Source organism: Colossoma macropomum, unplaced genomic scaffold, assembly GCF_904425465.1.
Source record: "Colossoma macropomum unplaced genomic scaffold, Colossoma_macropomum, whole genome shotgun sequence".
Taxonomy (NCBI): domain Eukaryota; kingdom Metazoa; phylum Chordata; class Actinopteri; order Characiformes; family Serrasalmidae; genus Colossoma; species Colossoma macropomum.
The window spans coordinates 8,073,992-8,096,338 of NW_023494806.1; the positions used below are offsets into that span (position 1 = coordinate 8,073,992).

General features: G+C 38.6%; 1 protein-coding gene across 1 annotated transcript in view; it reads right to left on the reverse strand.

Annotated features, from left to right (window-relative positions):
* The window catches only part of nos1 (nitric oxide synthase 1 (neuronal)), a 99,635-nt gene that overhangs the window by 57,417 nt on the left and 19,871 nt on the right, over positions 1–22,347 (reverse strand). Inside the window, exons 4-9 of the mRNA XM_036598862.1 lie at positions 14,550–14,687; positions 11,757–11,899; positions 9,399–9,561; positions 5,747–5,838; positions 1,428–1,569; positions 804–943 (exon numbers count right to left, since the gene is read on the reverse strand). Coding sequence (XP_036454755.1) covers positions 804–943; positions 1,428–1,569; positions 5,747–5,838; positions 9,399–9,561; positions 11,757–11,899; positions 14,550–14,687 — 818 coding nt within the window. The remainder of the gene's footprint in view (positions 1–803; positions 944–1,427; positions 1,570–5,746; positions 5,839–9,398; positions 9,562–11,756; positions 11,900–14,549; positions 14,688–22,347) is intronic.

The window sequence follows — 22,347 nt, forward strand, 5'->3', positions numbered from 1 at the left end:
CTCAGCTAGCTCAGAGACCCTCAGTGACAATGTATTTCTCTTGGACATACATCTCGGAACATGCACTATGATTTCCGCTTGTAACTTTAACCTTGATTTTGCCATTATTTGACACTGAAACAAACATAAAAAACTCAGAAGTGCAGACTCAGTGCAGACCTGCTGATGAAATATATTCCTTAGGTAACTATTTGATTAATTGTGCAACTACATGTTAACATTTAAATAGCAGAACATTAGTAATAACTCTAGACATCTTCTAGGTGTTTGTGCCCACATCCTCCATGTTTCTCCTGCATATTTTTCTTGCTTTTTATTTTGTTTGTTGTAGTGTGTTTTCTGGCATTTGTGTGGTTAATTAGTCCGAATTCATTTTTGCATGACCATTCTTTAACCGTTCTTTTTCTTTTAGAATTAAACAGGCTTTTCTTGTTACCGTGACTTTAAGACTAATAAGCTCTGTTCTGATTGGCTGCTCTATATCAAGCCTCATGCAAAAAGCAGTCTGGGCTGAATCACTCAGAACTTCAGCCTACATGGGCGGGGCTAAACCGCTGTAGGCTGAAGAAATGGGTATTTGTAACTGTATTGTTTTTTGTGACTGTGAATTCAAAGCAGGATAGCACAGTTTCGAACATTTACATACTAAATAAAACAGTGAGAGAAAATGAGTTTTCTATGATACTATTCCTATCTTCACAGAAACTACCAGTTAAACAAAGAAAGAAGAGAATGACCTCTAAAGCTCTACTTTTAAAAGCTAAAGACAATTAGGACAACAACAGTAAGCAGACATGACTCACTTAGGATGTGTGATGTTGACCTCCAGCACAAGGTCGTCTGGAATCTCAAACAGCTCTGGGTCGTTGCCATTGGCCTGGAGCAGAAGGGGCAAGACATCGAAGCGCCCTTTAGGAGCCTTCCATCCCTGCTGTATACAGATCTACAGTGGGGGAGACCACATACACATCAGTGCTGGAGAATGGGAGCTGATGTAGAGGCCTTTTAACATGTCTTTTGTTTTTTGGGAATGAGCCCAGATTTGCCAGTGATAGCACCAAAAAGAGACCTCATCAAATTCCAGCAGGCCCAGTGGCAGTTATTTAGTCTACATTTCAGAAATTTCCACAAATAACCACATATTTTTGAAAAGCGACAATTTCCTCCCACTGTAATTATCAATAATGACGCACCAGATAATCAAGCCAGCAGCAAGGGAGCTTCAGGATGCATGCTGTCTCCTCTGACACACGGCACATGAGTTTTAGCGCTTTAATCATTCTTGATTTCGCAGTGGTCCTATTTTTTTTATTGTAATTAAATAGATACCGTATAATAATAAAATGACAGCCTAGACAACCTGTACTCTTAGGAGGCTGCAGGCATTGTAATTTCTTTCCTCCAGTAGGAGTGATGTGATGTCTCACCTCGGTGAGCTCCAGGGAAGCAGGGTCTCCCAGCACAGAGCCGTCAGGCTGCTTGTAGCCTGCGTAGCGGATCAGCTGGCTATTCCACACTCGGAAATCATGTTTCCCATCTGTCCTCTGGGGGAAAATGGTGATAGCTGACCTGCGGATAAGATTATGAGATTAGAGAGCTAAAGATCAGGGTGTTAATGCAAAGACCCTTCTGATAGATTGATGCCTCCCACTGCTCTCATACAGACACGTTTAACCATGCATTCAAGTGCTTTAGTCCGCAGCGCTGTCTTGTATGAGATGTATTGTTGAAATGGTACTTTTCATGTATTATTATATAAAAATTTAGAAGTACCATCAGAATAAAAACCATTCATTTGAACATAATGAGTGCACATAAAATGCAATTACACTGCTTGTAGTCCAGGGTGGAAGAATGAATCACTTTTATCTGAAAAGAGTGCAAATGATTTTTAGCATAGCCTAAAGTGATTTGATCATTTAGGGGTGTGATGACAGATTAAATTACATTAAATGTGTGCAGCACGGGAGTGACATAATTTGATTGGCAGGAATGTAGCATTAAGAGCTGTATTTAATATTAGACCAGTGGCAGGATCTCCTGATCTCCGCAGTCCCTCATGTGTAACACAGAGCAAGTGAGTTAACCACTCTGCTACAGAGCCAATTACAAAGCATACATAAATGGACAGCTCAACAACTCCATCCCAAAGTTATATTATACACTTTTTCTGACCTAAAAACAGCTCAACCAGCTTGCATTGAAGTCCCTGTAGTTACTGAATAATAAGCCTTAGTGTGTAATAAGCCTGGGATTTTAAGGGGGTAATATTTCATTATCTTTGTTTTGCACTTCATACAATAATGACCAGGGTGTTATACTTTTACTTTGACTGCTCTGTTATAGTATACATTAGAAAAAATAGTCTAATATTAGAGCAGTTGTGTGCTGTCCTGAGTGGGTTTGGGCCCCAAGCCCTTCATGTGTAGAGCAGGTGAGTTAACCACTCTGCTATAGAGCCAATCACAAAGCCTGCACAGATGCACAGCTCAGTAGCCAGTAAAAATGCTTTAAACGTGGTGATTATTTTCACTTCCAGAGTGCGTTAAGAACTAATGGCCATTGTCATGACAAACCTGCATCAACATAAGAAGCATTTTTTTAAATATATGGAATTTATAAAGATTTTTTTTTCTTTTTGTAGGTCTGCACTGACATTTTAAAAACACATATTTACTGTTTCATTTTTGGAGATTACTGTTTCTTTTTCTTACAAAAATGTGCTTGCAAATGTATTGTAAGTAGCTAGTAGTTACTATTTTATTGGTTTGTTTTATATTTCATACATTGATCAAGGCTTTGTATTTTGGTTAGAATTCTCTGTAAAATTAAATGACAAATAAATAAAGAAATAAATAAGTAAATAAAAATCAAAAACAGGCAAACACCAAATAAGCTGTGTACATGATAACACAGCCACAACTAGCAACTTAACTGGTAGTACAGGGCTGCTGAGCCAGAAACAGAGAACAAGCAGAAAAGAAACATAAACCTGAATACTGCTTCCTATTAATCCGCCATATCATCAAAGCAAAGGCGTAAATGTTCATTTCATGGTAAGTGAAAGGAAATAGGATGGCTAACATTCATGCTAATGTGAATTTTACCTTTACATTAGTGGGAAAAAGTGATACTTATTAATTTTCTGGTCCACTTAGTGGTCATATAGTGCTTTGGGAGTTAAATAGGCAGTTTTTTATTACTGTGCCATTAAAACTGTTATATTGCTGCTGTTGGAAGAAATCCCCATATCTCCATAATTTGCCCTTTACATTGTGTGTAAATTTCATGATGAATGGACCAAAAGAAACAGCCCAAAATGACTTGGAAAAAAGTCTGGTTCCATTGACCTACATTAAAAGTAAAGCAGGTTTTTTCCTTCTCCTGTAAAGTTAACGTTCTGGAGATATGAGGTTTTGTTCTGACAACAGCGATATGTTAATGACCTCTGTTCTGATTGGCTGCCCTGTATTGTACTTTGTTCAAAAAGCTCTCAGAATAGCGCGAGTGCTTAGAACTTTAATAAAAAATTGGCCAGAGCCAACATACTGTTGGCCAAAAAGTTTCTTGTGACATGAATGAATTCAATGGATTAAAAACAGGCTGTTTTTGCAGCTTAGTTCCCATTTATGGACTGTTTAGACTGAATAGAGTGAATGGTAGAGTTTGAAACTACAATGCTTGCATATTACTCCCATCTCTTTTATTTCTGAAAACCGGAGGGACATTTAGTTTTCCATTTTATGGACCCTTTAACAATAAGCTACCCTGCTGATTAACAGTCTAAGTAGACAATATAGACTGCATTAACTGCATGTAAGATGCAGTTCTTTTCCAATCATTTCTGTGTTTTTTGGAACATGTACAGCACACCACATATTCCGTTTCCTTTACTTGATTCATATTACAGAGCTTGGTGATGCGTCACGGCTATTGATGGGGAAAGAAAGTCCCATCAGAGCTTTTACAGTAACTGGATGAAATGTGGGTAACCCAACCACCTTGAAAAGCATTGGGTGCATTCCTTTGTTAGTGGAGGAGCGATCTTGCTCACGAGCTGAGCGGCAGGTGGGAGACCACCAGCAGGTTCTGATGATGTAACGAGAGAGCGCAGGAGCTTCAGCATGGAGAGTGGGAAACTTCTGAGGTAAGGAGGATAAAAGGGTTCTCCCTGTATTTCTGTCTTCCTCTCCCTCTCTTCACATCTGCACCTCTCTCACTCTCTCTCCTTTCCCCCTCTCTTCCGAGCTCTGATCAGTGCGTTAGAGTGACGTTAATTAAAGTGAACAGAGACTAAGTGTCGTGTTTGATTAGCTGTGTAGAGAGGCAGTGCTGGCGGAGTTCAGCTCTGCAGTGGCAGGTTCTGTACGCGGGAGCTCTAGAGCGAGGTGACAAAGAGAGGACACACAGGACTCACTGACAGGAGGAGAGACAGCAACACGAACGCATGACACGCAGCCAAACAGAGGCAAGCTGGAACGGTATACAGAGAGAGAGAGACAGCGAGAGAGAGAGAGAGAGAGAGAGAGAGAGAGAGAGAGAGAGAGATGAAGATAATAAAAGATATAGAGAGATAGAGCGAAAGATGGAGCGAGAGAAACCAAGAGAGAAAGAAAATGAGGAGAGGGAGAGATGGAGAGAGAGTGAAAGATGAAGAGTTAGAGAGAAAAAGAAAGAGTTAGAGTTAGAGAGAAAGACTGAAAGATAGAGATGGAAAGAGAAAGAAAGATGAAGGTCAAAAATAGTAAAAAATGAACAGCGATATAGAGAGATGGAGTGAAAGATGGAGGGAGAGAGAGAACATGACAAAGAGAGAGAGAGAGGAAGAGAGTGAAAGATAGAAAGATAGAATGAAAGCTGGAGAGAGAGTGAAAGATGAAGAGGCAGAGGGATAAAGAAAGAGTGAGAGAGAAAGACTGAAAGATGGAGAGAGATGGAAACAGAGAGAAAGATGGAGATGAAAAATAGTGAAAATCGAGAGCGATATAGAGAGAGATGGAGTGAAAGATGGAGAGAGAGAGCGGGGAGAAAGCGAGACAGATCAGTAGACTGAGATTGAGAGTGAGTAAGAGAAAAAGATTAAAAGATGAAAGATGGAGAAAGTAAGAGAGGAAAAAAGAAAAGAGAGAGAGAGAGAAGGAGTGCAAGATGGAGAGAATGTGTGAGAGGAAGAGAATAAGGGAGATGGATAGAGAGATGGGAGGTATTAAGTGTGAGACAGAAGGAGTGAAAGATGGAGAGAGAAAGAGAGAGATGGAGAGGGAGAGTGAAAGATGGAGAGAGATGGAAAGAAAGCCATGTATAGAGAGAGATAGAGAGAATGAAAGACAGAGAGAAAGAAAGAGTGGGAGAAAAAAATACAAAAAGAAAAAACAAAGAGTGAGATGGAGAGTGAGAAAGATGGATGGAGAGCTTGAGAGTGACTGAGGGAAAGAGACAGTGAGAAATGAAAGACAGAGAGCGTGAAGGAGTGAGAGGGAAAGATGGAGAGATGATAGAGAAACTGAGAGTAGTGTGTGAGAGAGAGCGAGAGAGAGAGAGAGAGGATGATGAGAGGTGTAAAGGACACAGAGGTAAAGGAGTGGGGGTGGAAAGAGAAGAAGAAAAGAGTAGAAAATAAAAAGTAATGAGGACGATGATGAGGGCTGGAGAGGATGCAGAGGTGGAGAAGTGGGGGTGGAAAGCGAAGGAGGAGAAAAGCAGAAAGGAAAGAGTAATCATTATATCAAATGTTTCTACCACTCACCTGAGGTTGCCCTTGTTAGTGGCGTATTTGATGTGATTGCAGATATAATTAAACATTCCGTGTGCTGTTGTGCAGTCGCGAGCATCAAACACCTAGTCAAAACAAGCCGGTTATTAGCACAATCATCATGCAATCACTTCAGAGCGAGGTCTGTGGCTATTAAATATGCACCATAAAAATATTATTTTTCTAAAAAAATAAGAATAATACAGAAAAACTTCTGCCCAGACATTAAAGGTACATTTTTGATGAGGTCAAGTCATTTCAGTCACTAATCGGCTGGCCTGAACAGCATTTTACACACTTCCAATACTCAATGCCTGGTATTTCCCACCAAATACAGGGTGTCCCAAAAAATTGACATCATTTGTAGCCTAATAACAGCCAATTCTCCCTCAAATGATCTCAAATTTTAACAAAATGAGTAAAAACCAAGTTTAATTTTTAATGTTTTCTTTTTTCAGGTTGAAGAATGGCGTTCACTAGAAATGAAAAGGCATTGTGTGTGTTAGAATATGCTCGAACACAGTCAAACAAGAGAGTGCAGCGTGCATTTTCGAGAAAATTCAATAAAAATGCACCAACTGGAAAGCAGATTTTGACAAAATTCAAAGAGTCTGTGCAGGGCGAAGGGATCTGGACGACCACCAGTCTCGGAAGATATTAAATTTGTGAAGCTTTGTGAAATCGGTGATAAAATCTACATCCCTCTGAATTTCTTGTTTGAATTTTGATAAATATATCTGGTGTTGTTCAACATGAAGCCTATTTAATTTTGTTTGCCCAGGACATGTAGTTACTCAGATACTCACATCTCAAATGATGTCAATTTTTTTGGGACACCCTGTGCTATAGTACTCATTCACAAGATCACCTTTAAACACAATAACATTTATATTAAGTAATTAACCATAATTTTAAGAATGTTCATAACTCCAGTTCAAAATATATCCAGTTAGCAGCCACGATGTATTCATAAGGTATGTAGTCGTCCAAGTGGTACTTGGATGAATATATCTGTCCGAGATCATAAACCAAACTTGTCATGCTTTCGTGGAATATCAACTTCTTGTCACAAATTTTGCACTGAGCATTTTGCCAATTGTCCTACGATTTAAATGCTCCCAAACATGTTTTCTTTGCTCTTTTAGCTTAAATACAAAAATGTAATTATTTTTAACATTTTCTATATATTATCATCAATTGTTCTAAAGGTCTTTGCTAATGAAGTGTGCTATATTTCAGGCTACATTTCTTTCTATTTCTTGAAAAAAAAAAAGATAAAACCTCCAAATACTAAATAGAGAAACAAATACCAGTGTATCGAACTCATACCCAAGTATTCAAATTATTCAGGACAGTCCTAGGCCCAATCCCATTTCTTAATTTGACCTCTACCCCTTGTTTTCGAGTGTCACCTTGCGCCTTGGAGTTACAAGGGCTAGTGGTAGAAATCTTGCCCTATCAAATGGGGCAGCCCTCAAACGTTTTTCAGTTTTTGGCATATTTGAAAATGAAAATGTCTGTTGCCCTTTACATTGTGTGTAAATTTCATGATGAATGGACCAATAGAAATGGGCCAAAATGACTTGGTTCCATTGGTTTACATTAAAAGTAAAGTAGGTTTTTTCTTTCTCCTGTAAAGTTATCATTTTGGAGAAACACGGTTTTCTTCCAACAACAGCGATATGCTTTCAAAGAGGGGGGATGCGATAATTATTTACCCACCCCTAATTCCTCATTGATATAAAGCTGCTATTTGTTAGCTTCCTGTTTGAATTTTCCCATTCCACCTTAAATGGAGCAGCAGTTCTGATGCCCGAGGTGCCAGAATGTAACTGCTACATCATTTAAGGTGGAACAGAAAATTTAGCTAGCTAGCTACCGAGACATCGGCATAACTTTTTCTCATAACACTCCGTTTGGAGTGAGCCTCTGAAACACCTCCGTTTGGAGGGCCATGTAGCCCTAACACTTCACCCTACCCCTCTGTCTTAACAAGAATCAGGACACCCTATGCAAAATGGGGTGCTAGGGGCTAAGTGGTAGGAGCAAGGGGTATAATGGGATTGGGTCCTAGTCATCAATAATGTTTTATAAAGCATTCTTCTAAATATGAAGTGTTCAGTAGTTAAAATATTCAATATTCATTGTTGTGGCAAACCACTGTTATTGAACATAAGCTAATTTAACTGTCTGGGGTCCACAAACTCGCCCATGCGTCAAATGTGATGTTTCTACATATATTTCTATATCTTTGTGACAATATTGTGCAGAAATACGGTTCACACATGTCCTATATCTGTAGAGTCACACCTTTCCATTCCATCTTATCATGAGATCGTACGTGACCCACATCTGGAGTTATGAAGAGGGGCTGAGATACACGTCATCTGCCTCTCACTGTGTGTAACTGGTTGATTCATGTGTCTGTTTTGTGTGAAACTGACCAATGGACACTCAGGAAATCACTAAGCACTGACCATCACATCGGAAACTCTTCACTCTTTGTTCAGTTGACATTGGGAACATGTAAACTGGCATGCAATAAGTTTCCAGTCGCAGTGGTTTTAGAAAGTAGGGACGAAGACAACTGAGCATTTTCATATGGAACATATGACTATAATATTATATGCAAGGGCCTTTAATGGTGAATTTAAGAAGATATGCAAAAATCAAAGAAATGCCCTTTGACCCCAGAGGGTTAACTAGCTGGCTATGATGCATTTGAATTCCATTTGTGTTTAGTGTATCAGCAAAACTTTAACATTAAGTTAGTCACCATCAAAGTAACATCAAAATATCACTATAAAATTGAAAGCCAAAAAAACTGGATCTCGATCTACTATTAGTGCTAGCTTGTTTGCTAACTTACCCTGCAAGAAAAAAAGGCATAGACCAGCATCGCTATCACCAGCATAACCAGTATATGTTTAGTTTTGAATGCTGGAATGCTGGTCAACCAGTATGGCCATGCTGGGTGACCAGCTAAACCAGCACCAGACCAGCATCAGACCAGCGTAAACTGCATAAACCAGCTTCGGAATTTATGCTAGTGACCTAACATCTAGCTAGAGTTTCTCAGAAATGGTCATTTTTTTTTTTATATTTAATGTTTAGGTTGCCCTGCGATGGACTGGCGACCTGTCCAGGGTGTATCCTGCCTTCCGCCCAATGACAGCTGGGATAGACTCCAGCACCCCACCGCGACCCAGAAGGATAAGCGGTTTAGATGATGTATGTATGTATGTATGTTTAGGTTAATCCATACTGTAGCCACATCACAATTAACGCAGTCTGAAGCTATGACACATTTGCCATTTTATTAACAATAATTTTTAATACATAATATATATTGTGGTACAAAATTAGTTAGGCACACTCTCTCACAGCAGTTCAGTTTTGTATACTAATCTTGCTTGACTGATGACCCCAAACTGTGAGGTGACGGTTAAAGCAGTCAGCAGTGTAATGCGTGCTGGGAAATAAGGATAAATCAAATGGAAAATCTCTACTTGAAAGAATACTTTTTTACTGTGTAACTAGTTCTTGTCCAAATAAACAATGTGATTGGGTCAGGAACAAACAAAGCAACTGAGGAAAGGATAGAGACCATCTGTAAGGCCTGTAAGGCTGCTATGTAGCGCGGTACCTGCAGTTTGGACCATTGGATCCTCCCCACACAGCGGGCCGCATTCCTCCAAGCATGTTTGGCCCCGTATATCAGCTCTGTGTCTTTAAGCTGGTACGTTCCAGAAGTTTCAATCTCTTTCTTCACCTCCTCCAGTCTATCCACGTGTGCCTTGGATCCACACCTGCTCTCACATGGACGACCCACATATAGAAGGAGCATTATCAAAAGGAAGGCCATAACACTGAATACAGGTCAGGTAAAGTGGATTTACTTTAGCCTACCGCTAAAATATTATGGATAATCTAGTCAAGCAGCTGTTTTTGCATATTTGGAGATTATGTTAATTATTTTATATGAAAAATAAGTCTTGGTCTTCTTACCAGGCTTACTTTAGCATATTAATGCTAGGATAATATGGACAACATCAATAATAATTAATAAAGCAAACGCTCTTGTTCAGTTGAACAGTCTTAGTTGCTTTACAGGGCAAACTGTAAGAGATAAGCGTTGCTCTTCTACTAGGCTTACTTTAGCCCATAGCATGTTAGAATAATATGGACAGAACCACAACTACAACTATTAAAGCAAATGTCTTTGTTCAGCTAGAGATCATTTTATTTGTTTTGGATATGCTCTTCTAACTGAGCTTACTTTAGCATTTAGCATGCTACTGTTAAAATAATATGGACAAAAACAATATGACAATTATTGAAGCAACTGTTTTTGTTCAGCTGGATAGTATATTAATCATTTTATGTTTCAGATGGTTGAAGATTAGACTTGGTCTTCTTACCAGGCTTACTTTAGCCCTTAGCATATTAATACTAGAATAATATGGACAAAATCAATATCAGAACTAATGAAGCAAATGTTCCTGTTCAGCTGGACAATATTAGTTAGTTGTGTTACAGGTCAGAAGGGATAAGTCTTGCTCTTCTTACTAGGCTTACTTTAGCCTTTCGCATATGGACAAAACCAAAACTACAACTATTAAAGCAAATGTTTTTCTTCAGCTGGAGATCATTTTACATATTTTGGATATGTTTACTTGTCGAGGGTACATCCTGTTCTTCTTATTACACTAACTTTAACCTTTAGGATGCTACTGCCAACATAATATGGACAAAAACAATATGATAACTATTGAAGCAACTGTTTTTGTTCAGCTGGAGAGTATATGAATCATTTTATCTAGCAAATAATTGAGGATAAGTCTTGGTCTTCTTACCAGGCTAACTAGCCCTTAGCATATTAATGTTAGAATAATATGGACAAAATCAATATCAGAACTAATAAAGCAAATGTTCCTGTTCAGTTTGACAGTCTTAGCCAGTTGTTTTACAAGTCAAAAGAGAAGTCTTGCTCTTCTTACTAGGTTTACTTTAGCCCATAGCATGTTAGAATTATATGGACAAAACCAAAACTACTACTGTTAAAGCAAATGTTTTTGCTCAGCTGGAGATCATTTTACTTGTTTCGGATATGTTTACCTATTAAGGACATGTCTTGCTCTTCTTACTGGGCTTACTTTAGCCCTTTAGCATGCTAAAGCTAGCATAATATGGAGAAAATCAATATTACAACAAGAAAAGGAAATGTTCTTGTCAAAGGAGATGCTTAGTTGTTATGTTTTGCAGATTGTTAGTAATGTGTCTTGCTCTTCTTACTGGGCTTACTTTAGCCCTTTAGCATGCTAAAGCTAGCATAATATGGACCAAACTAATATTACAACTTCTGAAGTATATTACGACTGGTAAGTTGGAGATCATACTTGGTGTTTTATAGTGCAAGTTGTTAAGGGTCAGTCTTGCTCTTCTTATTTTAGCCCTGTAGCATACCGAAGATAACACAATATGGACAAAACCAATATTACAACTAGTAAAGCGAGTGTTTTTGTTCAGTTTGAGACTATATTAATAATTTTATACAGCAAATGATTGAGGATAAGTTGTGGTCTTTTTACTAGGCTTACCTTAGCCCTTAGCATATTAATTTTTTTTACTGGGCAGATCATTAGTGACATGTCTTGCCCTTCCTACTGGGCTTACTTCAGCCCTTTAGTATGCTAAAGCTAGCACAATATGGACAAAACCAATAGTACAACTGGTGAAGCATATTACAACTGGTAAGTTGGAGATCATACTTGGTGTTTTATAGGGAAACTGTTATGGATAAGTCTTGCTTTTCTTATTAGGCTTATTTTAGCTTTTTAGCATGCCAAAGCTAGCACAATATAACAACTACTGGAGCAAATGTTTTTTTTTCTCAGTTGGAGATTAAGTTGCATGTTTTACAGGGTACATTGTTTTGTCTTGTCCTGCTTACAGCATACATTGTGATAGGGATGTGAATTCATAATGTGGTGTGCAGGCCTGCCTTTTGATTGAAGTGTAGTACTGGTTGATGAAGTCTGTGGCCAGAGGTAGAAGCTCTTCTTTGGTTCGAACTTCGTCTGGCTTGTGAGTCTGGCTAGGCGTCATCACTGAGCCTATGCACACTCTGTCAGTGCAAATTGGCACCTACAATGAATAAATCAGCTTCCGTTATACTGCGGTACACAAATATGAGGCCTCTCACACCAGTGCCAACACTTTAACAGGAAGCACTGTTCACCTTGCGTGGCCTCTTGCTGTCACAGTCTTTGAATGCCCCTCGAACAAGAGCGTGACCTAAATGCACAGTGAGTTTAAGCATTTATCATCTCCTAATGTGTTTGTCGAGCTGATCCTAATACTGCGACACTAATAAAAGTGTCTTCATCAGAGCTGAAATAAGAAGCAGTGGGGGGAAGAGAGATAGAGAGAGAGAGAGAGAGATAGAGAGCGAGAGAGTGACGTGCAACTCGGTCATTGCCTTGAGCAAGCTCATATGGTCAGTGTAATAAGATTAGAGTTGAAGCGCACTGTCACTTTGGGTAGCCACTAATGCGGTCACTAGAAGAGAGGCGAAACGGCTGAGCCGGAGTAGAAATTTAACTATGGGCCGGACGGCGCTGCTAAAACGGGCACTGGCCAAGCATCACTTAAACTGGTGAAGCGTTCAAAGCCTCAGCCGACTGACTCGGGACCCCCACGCAACCCTGAGCAGGCCACCCGAGACAAGCCAGAGCGGAAGCACAGTGCAGTGTGGCCAAGATTTCACCCGAGAGCAAGAAGAATGGATGCAGAGCACCAAGGACAAGTCTAAATCTGGAGCAAGGACCAGACTGTACCCTGGCCTAGGACCCCAGCTAACTAGCTGACTGTCTGCCTGATTAAGAGATAAGATAGATGGTGCACGGCGTCAGCGTGTTAAAAATAAAACAAAACACTTTCATTTGGCTCTGCACATCCGCTAGCCATGAGGCGCTATGAATTCCGCCCCACAGCTGCCTCTATTTGCAAAAAGCTGGGGATGCAACCCAAAAAAATCCTCCGTGTGCGTGATATATTATAAATCATATGATCTGTAATTAACAGTGATTAGCATGCAACGCCAGGCACTCGTGAAATCATGTAGAACCTCGTGTCCCTCTTTTCCACTTGGTTAGAGGAAACTGGGGGATGATTCAAAATGTGGAGATGGTTGTTAAGAGTGTCCTCATGGTTTTTACCCACACTATGTCTGCAGGAAAGATTACATCTATATTTAAACTTCAGTTTGGCACATGGAAAGGGAAGAGACAGCTAGACGTCAACAAAGTTATCTAAGTTATCTATCTGGCGGGTCCTTGGATGGATGCACTGCAAAAAAATGATATCTTGGCAAGTGAAATGATGTTAAATCTAGTCAATATGTCTAAAGTTTCTCTTTTTGAGATTGTTCTAAGAATATTACATATCATATATATTGACATTTTTCAGTTTTTGGCATATTTTGAAAATGACTGTAGTCCTTTATATTGTACATAAATTTCATGATGAATGGACCAAAAGAGGTGCCGCAAAATGACTTGAAAAGAAGTCTGGTTCCATTGACTTACATTAAAAGTAAAGTCGATTTTTTCCTTCTCCTGTAAAGTTACCATTTTGGAGATACAAGGTTTTGTTCCAAAATGTAAAATACATTTGTTTGCAAATGTTTGACACCCCCAGTCAAATTACATGTTTTTATTTTTAAAGGTAAAAATAAGTCAACACATGCTCTGCAGGGAACTTCAATATGCCATTTTCTGCAAACCTTAGTGCACCAACTTCTATTTATATGTTAAGTTTAACATATTGGAAAAAATAAACCTAAAATACAAAACGTGCCATCACTTTTGCACAGCTCACATTTTCTTTTTTCCCCAACATGTCAAATTCAACAAATCAACAGTAATTGTGCATTAAAATGTGCAGAACTGTGTGTTCACTTATTTTCACTTAGAAAATCAACAAAACATAAATTGATTGGGTCGCCAAAATGTTTTCATACAACTGTATTTTGTTTTGTTTCAAGCAAAATTATCTGTGTTATGTTTTGAAATGGACACAATTATCTGCAGTCTCTGAATAAAGTTAGTTTAAACAAGTTAAAAAGTGTTTACAAACAAGTTGAATAATCTTAGAACATTCTTACAACATTCTCAAAATGAGAAATAGACTAGTTTTAAGATGATTACAAAATATATAGATTATTTTCTTGCAGTGTGATAATTTACAGTATTTCAGTAAGAGTAATTCAACAAGAAGCAAGTAATCTGATTAAAAAGTAAAATCAATTTTACAGTGTGAGCAAACATAACAAACCTCTTTCTAAATTTCAAACAGTGCGTGCTCGCTCATTCTTATGAATCTTACAACTGAAGCCAAAACAGAATGTGAAGCCATTTTAGAGTAGTTTTTATGATCCCACTCTTTGATTTATCCAACGATTATGCAAATTTAGTGCAGTTATTTGGTGTTTGTTGCTGTTTTGGCTCTGAAATCCAGAATGTAAAACATTCAATAGAGTCTAAAATGAAACAATGACTGATTAGGGTGTTTATTTGTGCATATAGGAATTACAGCTCTTTTATACAACACCCTAACCTTAATCCCTTAATTTCAGGGGACCATAAGTAATTGGACAGGTGACTGTTCTGTTGTTTCTTACCAAGCTATTTCTCTTTGCATCATTAATTCATGCTGGACAGAGCTAACAACAAATCTTACAGTGGACATTTGCATCTGGATAATTAATTACGCAGAAGGCTCAGTACAGTCCTACCTTGCTAGAGCTGTTGTGCAGGGTGTCGTTGAACACCGCTCCACTCTCCCAGTTCTTTATCTTCATGAATCGGGGGCATTTGGTTGGACTTCCATTTTGTATTGTCTTAGTTGGTGATGCTCTGCCTTGTGATGGTGGCTGTGGAGAGACAAACAAATATGGTTATGTAATAACTGAATATCAAGAGTCAGATCAAACTTAACTAAATCAATGGAACCAGACTTTTTTCCAAGCAATTTTGGGGCCATTTCTTTTAGGCCATTCACCATGAGATTTACACCCAGTGTAAAGGGCAACAGGCATTTTCAAATTCTGTGACAAACTGAAATATGACAAAAATGGAGATACAAGGTTTTGTTCCGACAGCAGTGATGTATATGATGGCATCATGTTCAGGTTCATGGGAATCCTGCGTTCCCCAATGCAAACAATATTATTGAACTACTGAATGTAACAAATACATTCTGATAAAACATCTTTTGTCCACTCATATACACACTTAAAAATGATGGTTCTTCGAGGGTTCTTCTGTAAAGAAAATGGTTCTATACAGAACAATGAGCACTCAAAGAACCCTTTGCATGATTCGAGGGTTCTTTGCATTGTGAAAGAGTTCTTCATATTGATTTAAAATGTGCTATAAATGGTTCTACACAGAATCTTTTTGAAAAAGGGTTCTTTATAGAACCAAAAAGAGTTCTTGTACTGTTACAAGCTTGACATCATAACACACAGCAGCCTAATCATCAGGGCTGTGCTGTTTTTATTTAGTTCTTGAAGCTGAAAACATTTCTGGATTAAAGTGTATAGAGTAGGGCTACATTACACACACACACACACACACACACACACTTTCTAAAACGCTTATCATTCTGGTTCGGGGGGGAGGCTGGAGCCTATCCCAGCGGTCATTGGGCAGAAGGCAGGATACACCCTGGACAGGTCGCCAGTCCATCACAGGGCAGACATCAACATTACTTTACAACAAATACTTTCATTGTCACATTTGTGTTTACAAGTGACGCCCAAAGGAGTGAGTTAATGACTTGAAGAGGGCAGTAACTGACTTATAGGTTTGTACCTATGTGAGCACATATGAAAGAACAATGTTACCGGAAAGTTTAAAACGAAGTGAGGCTGGGAGCATTTTCTTAAATGAAGGATTAAGTAAACACATACAACATAGTCTACTTTGTTTTCCATGGAAGCACATGCTGGTGTCTGTTCTGAAGCAGCCGAGCAGTCGGTCACCATTAGCCTTCCCTCCATGCCACTGTTATGACAAACCCAACTGCTCCCTGAGGATGTGCAGTTTGAACTGTAGCCATTTGTCAGAATGAGCTATAGTTACCCTTACAAACAACATTAAAGCTCATCATGTCACATTACTAACATTAAAAGCAGCTTGTACTGTCAGAGTGTCGTATACATTAGATATCTAACTACACACAACCCCTTAATTTGCTTAAAATACAACTCATGCAAACATTGGGCCACATTCACCAACCATTCTTAAGAAGAAATGTCTTCCTAAAGCCCACTTATGCAGTTTTCACAAAGATTCTGACCTTCAGCAATGTTTTCTTATTTGGAATTAGTTCTTAGGTAAGAACAGAGGTGTAAAATTCAGGTCCAGAAAGTAAAAATCCTTCCCAGGATTTTGTTCCAACGGCCTGGCTTCTCTAATTAGATCAAACCACCAGCAGAGCTGTCCAGGCAGTTGGAACAAAATCCTGGGAAGGATTTTTACTTTCTGGACCTGAATTTTACACCTCTAGGTAAGAACAGAATCTATGCACACTCAAGAGCACAAAGGTGTGGACAGTTCCGCGGTTTAAGAGCACATCATGAATCTGATGTAGACCTTTTCTTAGGATATTTCTCAAGAACACATTTAAGAAAAAACCTGGGAAGATGTCGGTGAATGAGGCCCTTTGTTTTCATGTGAAAAAAATGACAACTGGCCATTCTGGAAACCTATTCACGCATAGTGAACTAGCACAACTATAATCTATAAACTTATTATTATATCATTCACATATTGCTCATTGCTTATTGTAGCTCAAAATTACAGCCAGACTTAAACAAAGTGCCACGTTTTTTTCTGTAGTGGTAATTTAGCTCCACAGTTGGTGAACGGTTCTTCAGTTTGTCAGAACATTACCTAACATTGTATTATTAGAACTCTTCATATTTACAGGCCACATTAAAGCCGATTAGTCAATTATTAGTTGATTAATTCAACGAATAATCGGATATATAAATATTTGTTATAGCAGCACTAACAGAAACACTTACTGCTGCTGTTGGAACAAAACCTTGCATCTCCATTTTTCAGTTTTTGACATAATTTGAAAAAAGCCTTTTGCTCTTTACATTGTATGTAAATTTCACGAAGATTGGACTAAAAGAAGCTCAAAATGACAAGGAAAAAGTCTGGTTCCATTGACTTACATTAAGTAAAGTAGGTTTTTTTCCTTCTCCTGTAAAGTTACCATTTTGGAGATACGAGGTTTTGTTGTGACAACAGCGCTACGCTGGCTTTAAGGTAAGCTACAATTATTTGTGCTACTGTATTTGTTAATAAACATTTTAATGTGATGTCCTACGGTAAATAATGTTATATCATGTTAGCTAAGTTAACTGAGTTAGCTTGATAAACTAGTGTGATTAAACAGGACAGTACAGTGCTCACATTTGTGATTTCTGTGTAAATCTTAATGTGCTGGTATACCATCATTTCTATTGTTTCATTACAAAACAAGTTCTCTCCAGCATCTAATGCTGCTCTGACTGCTCTGACTCTGACTTTTTTGTGTGCTTCTAAACTTTCCACTGTGCCGCTGAACGTCAGCTACAGATGCTTCCAGGTAGCCTGACTAGCCCAGCTGTTTGACGCACATAACAGCAGAAACCAAGGAAGGCTGGACTTTTTAATTTTGCAAATGGTCAATTTCTATGCTCTGAAAAAAGAAGAATTACAGCCTTATTCACAGAACAAGAGGGCTTTGAGGCCAAAGAGTACCACTCCAGTTCAGATTACTTTAGAGTGCTTCCCCATGATACCCTATTCACAACACACTCTTTTAAATATGTCTTCAGCTTAATTGCAATGAATGAGTCTCCAGCGAGTAACAGAACTAATGCCCATACTGTTTGTGGCCATGTGAAATGTGATTTTGGCCATTTTTCGGGTACTGATTGCGGTTACAAACTGTGTTTGGCTCTACACAGTGCTCCAAACACCTGCACTTGGGACAACAGACATAGACGACAGAGCACTTTCCCGGCTTAATTGTAATCCTACAATCTTGAGTCATTATTCTGCCTCCTGTCACAACGGTAAAGGAAGGAAATTACATTCTCACAAGCTAAGGCAATCAAGACTATTAAGCAGTCACATAATTGAGGTCTGATTTTAGTTTCTGTAGGCAAATGTGTAATGCTGATATTGACTTGCCACTCAGACAGTGACTAAATTGCTTCTGGGTGAGAAGCTATGAAGAACTGGACTTCTTACGATTTTTGGATCAAAAGGAAATCAATGTGATGGTCATTACACAACTCTAATGGTTCAGAAAGCACTTGTGCCAAAGGCCTCCAGTGCAGGCACCTCAGTGAGTGTGTAATTGAAGCATTTTCCAGGGACATGAATAAAAAGTTCAATCAAGGCCCTTTGGTATCTCTTATTCATGCGAAGAATGATGGATGGCTGTTTCCTGAACCGACTGGATTCTTTCCACAAAAACAGGCCAGTGGTTCAATGCAACCACATGCTGCTGTGCAATAAAAGAAAAACACGTGTAAATACTCGACGCATGAAATGTTAAGCCTTTGAGACAGATGGAAAACAACAAGCACTGTCTTGAGGTGTGGAGTAACGGCATCCTCAAATGTTAACAAATGAACAAATTTATGAACATTGTTCACATGCGTATGATGCATTAAACCACTGCAGATGTTACTGAAGAGCCATGCTACCTACAGGAAACATGGTCCTAGTCCATCATGAACCCAGTGCCTTTAGGAAACTCAATATGGAGATGTAAGTGTAGCTGCTACTGGAAAATGCTGCTGTACACTGTTAGAAATAAAGGTTCTGTGCTGATATATGTTTCATTCATCAAGGTACAAACAATGTAAGTGTTCCCTCAAATTGCAACAGTGGTTTTAAGGTCCAATTGTGTACCTTAAATATGTTTTTCCTTGTGGAAAAGTATGTATTTGTACCATTTTCATAATCTAATGTTTTAAAACAGAACAATGAAATAAAAGCCTGGAGACGAGACGGGGTGTGTGGAGTCAGTACAGCTTAATATAATTTCAGTGGATTATGGTACAGTTATGTTCCCTGACTAAAGGTACTGAGATGTACCCTTGAGGGTACCACCCCAGTGACAAGAGGGGAACTGCCCCAGTGACAGTTTAGTACCTTTATTTCTGAGAGTGTAGGCAGGGATGTGCAATAGGTGATACTGCCACTTTATACAATGTAAAAGTATGTGTATGTGGATATTAGGGTGCTTTTGCAACTTCCAATCAGCTGCAAAAGTAATAGCATTGACACAAGGTATTTGTTAAATCAGCACTGTCATTTATTGCATTTCCAGTCAAAATGACCCTTCCATGCACGTTTTTCCATTTTTAGAAGATCTAGGGAGATTAAATATGATATACTCCACTTGCATATTGACAGAGAAGATAAACAGAAATTAGTAAATTAGTTTTAGAAATTAGTTTCCAAAACTGAAGTTGAAAAAAAAGATACAGACAAAATGTGACTCCTAACAACCATGCAAGACCTGGGAGACCACCAAAACTGTCCCCATCAGATAAACAGATAAACAGGAAAAAATCTCTCCACTCCACTCTTGCTTCAAATCTAAAAATATCCACAGGTGTACCAGGAGGATCAGTTTGTCTAAACCAGATTTTCAGAGCCTTTCACTAGCAAACAAAAAGACCTTAAAAAGACCTAAAAAATCTAATAACGACAGTGGGCCTCATTCACCCACTGCTCTTAAGAAGAAATTTCGGTAACACTTTCTATGAATGTCACCTTTGTAAGCATCTATAAACACATTCATAACATGTTATAATGCATTTATAAGACATTATAAACATAGCTATAAATATTTATAAAAATGCATTATCTGTTATAGCCATGTTTATAATGCATTATGAATTGTTAACATAATACATTATAAGTACTGATCATAACAAATTACAAGAGCTCATAAGTCGTATTTGTCCGCTCTAAGTAAAGTGAAGCATACTGTACTAAAGCCTCCTCCAATGTTAACAGTGAGGCTTCAAGTTGAAGTATTTACTGAAGGATTGACTGAAACACTAAAACATACATAATAAAGCACATTACAGGCTTCAAATGTCAGAGTTTAAACTAGAGCTGCCATCAGTGTTTTACCCAGTGTGGGAAAGGTAATGTACACCACCGTTAGCTTGGTATTTGTCTTTACTTTACGCTCTCCAAGCTGGGACTGACTTCTTTGGCACTGACATTAGAACATGTTATTAACACTATTTATAATGCATTATATGAAGAATTCATAATGTATAATAAACATGCTATAAAGTGTAATCCAGTGTAATTCTTTTTTATAAATATTTATAATCATGTTTATAATGCCTTATGAATACATTATAACATTTTATAAATGTGTTTATAGATGCTTACAAATGCGACATTCATAGAAAGTGTTACCGAAATTTCTCCTTAAAACCCACTTACAGTGGGTTTTTACAAAGATTCTGACCTTCACCAATATTTTCTTATTTGGGTTGGTTCTTAAGTAGGAACAGAATCTACACACACTCAGGAGCACAAAGTTGCAAACAATTCTGTGGTTTAAGAACACGTCATGAATCGGACGTAGTCATGACGTAGTTTTTTAGGACCTTTCTCAAGAGCAAATTTAAGAAAAAACTTAGTAAGATATCTTGGGCCCATCTTGTTTTTAGAATAAATAATACACCAAGCTCAAAGATTTGTTAGTTGTAGATGGAAGCTTTGACACTGGCCTGTTTTCAGCTCATCTTTAGTTAATATTGTACGATCTGTGTGACTAACCTCCAAGGCAAAACAACCATCTGAGTTTGGGAGAAAAATCTTTCTAAACTCCCATTTAGATACAGCCTCTATTTGCTTGTGCCTGAACTGCCTTGGGCCAGTGCACTGTTTTGTTCTTCCATTCACAGATTCCTTTTGTGTGTTCAGCAGAAGATTATCCTACTTAATCTGCATGTGGCTTTATTTTGCTTCCAACTACAACATTTCACTCTTTTCTTAGAGGTCCAGTGATGTTGCAGAACTCTCAAAGTTCATTGCGTTGATTGATTACTGAAAGTTTGTTTACTCATTGCTACCCTAACAGTCTTTTACAGAAAGACAGTGAATAAAACTTACATGAAAAACTATTTTACACATGCCTTAAAATGGCAGTAGTAGAGATGAATTGAGAGAGAAAGCAAATACAAGTCCAAAAATGTAGCTATCCTTTTTAAATTAGTGTGAGCTGATATACTGGATAGCAAATTTGCTGCACTTGTAAAATGGTTCTTTAGCAAAACTGAAATGACCAAAGCTTCACTATGTAACCTTTACATCTTCCCTCATGTTATCCTGTTATTGCAAGGTGGGATAAGAGTTCAGTAGGCATGCTGGACCAGTAGGCGTGTCATCCAATGGTGCTGATAGTGGCCACTGAAGCCACACATTGACACTTGATCAGTGATGTGCAGTGGTGTCAGTACAGTTTCTGCCCTCTCTGCTTTAACCAGAGCCTCAACAAGGGTCCGCAGAGTGACAATGGTGATAAGCTGATGTGAGCACTTGCATGACGGCCTAGAAAACCTGTTGCTTTTAGGTGGTAGCACTAAACTGAGAGTAATCACAGTGTTCAAATGTCAGCTAGAAATACACTCAGTTCTTCTCTTTCTTGGAAAGGTCAACTAGCTAATTGTTCCTTTATGCAGTCTGTGCTGAAATGTTTCTCTAGCATCATAATGAATGCCTTGTACCTTTGCCAAGGAGGGTCAAAGGGGTCTTGCTTCCAGGGCCAGCACCAAGTGAACCAATATTTCTTGAGCACTCTATCCACTGTTGAGCAAGGAAGAGCTGTAGAGGACATGGCCCACTATATCACAGAACCTTGGGTGGCATCCCTGGGGCAGCACATCTAGTGACATCACCATGTTCCTGTGAGTTTGCCTCCCTTGATCAATTCCAAGAAGGCAGGAAAAGGGTTCAAATTGGGTCCCTGCCTGACGTCCAGGATGATCTTTCTTTATGGCATTTGGCAGACACTCTTATCCAGAGCAACTTAGAATTTGATAATTATACACAGGTAGGCGAAGAAGTGTTAGGAGTCTTGCCCAAGGACTCCTATTGGTACAATGTAGGGTGCTTACCCAGATGGGGAATTGAACCCCAGTCTACAGCATAGAAGGCAGCATTGTTTCCCACTACACTATACCTGCATGTACTTGCTTTTAGACACATCCATCTGCTCAGTGTTGCTCAGTCCTACTTCTGACATCAATGTGTTGAACAGTGGATTCATGATAAGAAAATCCAGTTAGCATGAAGCTTTATTTTACACACAACTCCAGAGCAACTCCCTGATGTGTAATGTGTACCTTACATGAATGTAAAACATAGCTTGACAAGATAAATTAGGTAAAAGGAAACACCTCACTTCACAAAATAATAACTGGCTAGATGACTAATTTCAGACAAAATAATAAGAATGGTGTCCATTTGCAAAGCATGTTGGGATAG